The sequence below is a fragment of the Malurus melanocephalus genome, unplaced genomic scaffold (genome assembly GCF_030028575.1).
Source record: "Malurus melanocephalus ecotype Western Australia unplaced genomic scaffold, MMel_1.1 scaffold_21, whole genome shotgun sequence".
NCBI lineage: Eukaryota > Metazoa > Chordata > Aves > Passeriformes > Maluridae > Malurus > Malurus melanocephalus.
Window position 1 is genome coordinate 2009123 of NW_026623253.1, and position 4173 is coordinate 2013295.

Below are 4173 nucleotides of genomic sequence, written 5' to 3' on the forward strand. Positions count from 1 at the left end.
CAAACAAACAAACGAACAAAACCCACAAAAAAATCTCAAAGGACAATGAAAAATACTTTAAAAGAAATGGACTTGCTTTGCAAGGTGCTGACACCATTTACCACATTGGGGTGSGGCATGCTGCACGTCTGCAAGATGCGAGTCTGGGAGAGACTTGCTGAGAGCATCTCTGGAGTYGCAGGTTTGATACCTAAAAATAAAAGTAAGTACAAAAAGAAAAGAAAGGAGAAGAATAAAAATTAATTTCTGAGCAATATATTTTATTTAAATACTTATTAACTTTCCCYAGGGATCTGAACAATGGCAGGAATSTTTGCAAAAGACACAMAAATGCACAATGGAATAGAAACAATTGGAAATTTGCACACTGTGAAGGAAGTCTCACTCTCTGTCAATATGCTTATATATTAATCTACGCTAATTTACTCTAGTATTTCCTTAATTCTTACAGGAAATAAAATTCTAAGTTGGATTTTGGATTATTTACAAGTCCCAGTTATTTCCTGGGAGTTATGTTAATTTGGTTCATGTCATTATCTCATTGATTGCTACTTAAATTTGCGCAGAATGAAAGTGCCTCACTCTTACTGAGCCATGGACATGGAAAAATTAGCAGAATGCATCCATGAGCATAAAAATCCATGATCACACATCTGATCTGCCTGCTGAATTCAGCTGTCTTTTCATTATGGCATCATTTTATTTTATTTTGCAGATTCAGTCAGGGCTTCATCAGCCCAGGTATTGGTAACACACTGTGTACTGGGAATGTCACTCCTGGTCCCTCAAAAAGTGACAATCACCAGGAGAAGTGGCCAGAGGTGAGCAAAAACAGCAGCACTCTCCCAGTCTTGTAGGCAGAGATAAAATACAGAGTGATTTCAGGAGAGATTTGGGGAAACTGGGCATTGATCCCTAATTTCCAAACCCTTTTTCWAGTGCCTTAATCCAAATCCCATTTTATTTAAACAATTGTCTCAGAYTGGTCCCTCCAGAGGAAAGCTGGCTGAAATCCACATGCTGACAGTCCACCCCATGGAGGGCTGACCCCTTACCTGCCATGACCCCATAAGTAGAAGGCTGATTCCCATAGTGACACGAGGGCACCGAGTAGTGAAGGCCTGGCCGAGGTGTCCCGGGGTTGGGGTGGCAAAGCCGGTGCACGAACACACGAGTTGGGAGCAAAGACAAAACAGGTGGGACAGGTAAGAATTCAACATTCCAGAAGCTTTTTGTGTGCTGCTGCAGCTTGTTCTGTGAGCATTTAATGGATGGCCATGGCCATCAGGTTAACAGGGAGCTGTCAGGGAGAGCTGCCACTAAAAATAGCGGGCAATCCTCTGAGCCAGGACTCAAAATTGTCGAGCTGTGTGCCTTGGTGCATTGTTTTTTAGTACAATCAATGGGCATAACCCAGTTTTCGTAAACTGCTGAGCAGGGGAAGCACTGCACTCTTCAGGAGGAGACCTGCTCCTCTCCTCACACAGATTCATTCCATCTCACACAAAAACTGATTCTGTGTTCTCGGAAAATCGCCTTCACTGTCGTACAAACCCTGCAGTGAATGAAGACCTGGGCTTCCAAAGGCAGCACTTTGGGACCTTTGCTTGGAGGAACCCAAAACTCACAATTTTTTAAGTGCCAAGCCCACAAAAATCATTTCAGAATGCTTTGGCAAGGTGGTAAAGAAACAAGATGGTAAATTCTAGGCTCCTCTGAAAAGTTAGGCCAAAATAAGCATTCTCCATCTCCAGCACCAACAAACACATGGTTAATTTATCTCTGGCGTTTTCACAGGGGAATTTTGATTCTGTGCTTGGTAATAGCCAGTGCCTGAAGAATGAGACCATTTTTTGCTGAATGCAATATAGAGATATGGCTTTTTCTCGAGCTTAAGTAGGAATAAAAATGCATGTACTGTCCCCTCTAACAACTGCAATAAAACAGAATATTAAAAATTAATGCTCACAAGCATTCAAATATGTAAAACCGCATTTTAAAGTACACATTCCAGTTGTTCAAAACAGTCTATTTAATTAGGATTAGAATCTTTGGGTTTTACAACAGTAATCATAACAGTAAAATGTCTTGTTTTGATACACTTATACAGATATAAGCTCTACTAAAGCAAATATGCTTTTACTAATATAGATGCAGTGCAAATAAAGATTGTGTTAATAACTGTAATGCATGTAAAGCAATGCAACTTTTCTGCTAAGGTCTGTGTTTACTGGTTGTATTTTTCTACTATTTCATAATCCAAAGACTAAAACTTTTATGCATGAAGTATAATTTTTAACATGTTAATAAGAGTTTAAAATTAAATAGTGAAGATGATGCTATTTAAATTAAATAATAGCAATTAAAGTGTTGGGGACACTGCAGAACATCAGTTGAATGATATGGCGTAATATTTTAACAGAGGTATTTATATCTTTCTTGTGAAACACAGAATTGTTATATATATTTTTAAAACTTTTAACAYTTAAAATAAGTTATTCAAAATTATTTCACCATTACACTGTGTCCTCACCTTCTTTCACCCAAGTGGATTTGTTTCTTACAAGTCCTGAATCTATGTATGAAATTTGTAAATCTTGACTTGTTACAGTTACCACCCTCTGTCTCTGCTTTCCCAAGGTCATTTTCTTCACAGGATCATCTTCTGGATGTGATCCTGAAATCAAAATTTTCCCTGACTGCGGTGGCATTTGTCATTGAGTGGCAGCTACAAAACACCAGAACCTAAACCTGCAGCAGGCAAGCAGGGGCTTTGGGCTGGCTGTCACCGTGTCCTTTCCATTACAAGTCAGAAGAATCAAGAAAATACTGCTGTGATACAGATACATAAATTTGACCTCATACAAAATTTAAATTCTCCTATTCCCTGCCACTATTGCTAACCCAGAGCTGTATTGGGATATTTTGAGCCTCTTGCTTTATGTATAAGATGATCCTGTTATCTGTTACCGATGACCAGTTTTCACCCCTTACATGCTTTTTCTTTTCATTAAAATGTTTTATTACCAATGCTTTTTGGGAAAAAGCTGATTTCTTGTTAAGACTCCAAATAAAATTCTAATGTTAATGCAATTTCAAATAAATCAACTATTTCTTTTTCTGTTCCTGAAAGCTTTCCATAAGCAATTCCTCTATTCCTGAATCTTACCTCTGCAGTATTAAAATTCTCTTTGTCTCAGATATTCAGAAGTTAAATAGCCCTTGTATTCAAATGCTTCTAATTGGATTATATACACAAATGTACAAAATTCAAAAATATTGATAAGGTTTCTATTACCAATTTTGAATATCCCACTTAAATCTTAGCCTTGGTTCCATTCGCAATAAGTTTTTCCTTCTTTAAAAGCCACCCAAGAAATATTCCTACCTGAGCTCTTTTGAATATAATTTCTATTTAAAGTAATTTATAATATTTTAAGTTGTGGTTGTATAATAAATTAGCTTTCAATTAATTTACATGACACTTGTCATTGAAGACTATAGTCATGCCAACAACAGTATTTAAACCTCTTCTAAGCTGGTAGCATATTTGAGTGTAATCTTGTAACAAACTTAGAGAAAACAACRTATTTAGTTAAACACAAATATTTGCTGTTTTCCTGATTCACTCCTATGCAGAGTTTTGTGAAATCGCTTCTACTTTGATGTAGTCCCAATCCCACTGAGCATTGATACTGAATACTTTAAATATTGCAGAGCTTGGTGAAACCAAAAATATTGTAAATGAGAGCTACCGAGAGCAAGAGTATTTCCAAAAAGTACCTGTAGACACAACATTGGTGGTGTGGTTGGAGACCTGCAGGCACTCTGCGGCGCTGTGATGCATTATCAGAGGCAGAGAGGGAGAAGACTCAGAATTCAAGGGCACAAAGGTGTCTGAGGAAGYAAATGCTTGGCAGCTCATACCCTCCAAGAGGCAAGAGAGCCRCCTGTCCCGTGTTCTACCAGAGCAGATCCTGCAGGATTGGTGGCTCCTCAAACTCTATTCCAGGCTTTTTGCCTGGATATGCGCACACAGGAGGGCTCCGGAGCACAGGGAGGTCGTGTGCAGGTATTTATACCACCAKGAAATCCCTTCATCCATTTTAATGTTCTTTTCCCAGCAATATTGTCACCCTGCTACGGAGCCTCCTTCCTTCCCACACAAACACA

The 4173-nt window shown here is 38.5% G+C and overlaps 1 protein-coding gene across 4 annotated transcripts in view; it reads right to left on the reverse strand.

The window, feature by feature from the left end:
• Positions 1-3925, reverse strand: part of POU1F1 (POU class 1 homeobox 1) — a 10369-nt gene extending 6444 nt beyond the window's left edge. Inside the window, exons 1-4 of one of the 4 annotated variants that reach the window (XM_057389908.1) lie at positions 3797-3925; positions 2101-2119; positions 1056-1121; positions 77-190 (exon numbers count right to left, since the gene is read on the reverse strand). In XM_057389908.1, the coding sequence (XP_057245891.1) occupies positions 77-190; positions 1056-1121; positions 2101-2119; positions 3797-3925 (328 nt within the window). Of the gene's footprint in view, positions 1-76; positions 191-1055; positions 1206-2100; positions 2120-3783 lie in introns of all 4 variants that reach the window. The other 3 variants (XM_057389907.1, XM_057389909.1, XM_057389910.1) reach the window with 3 other exon arrangements.
• Between the last annotated feature and the right edge of the window lie 248 nt (positions 3926-4173).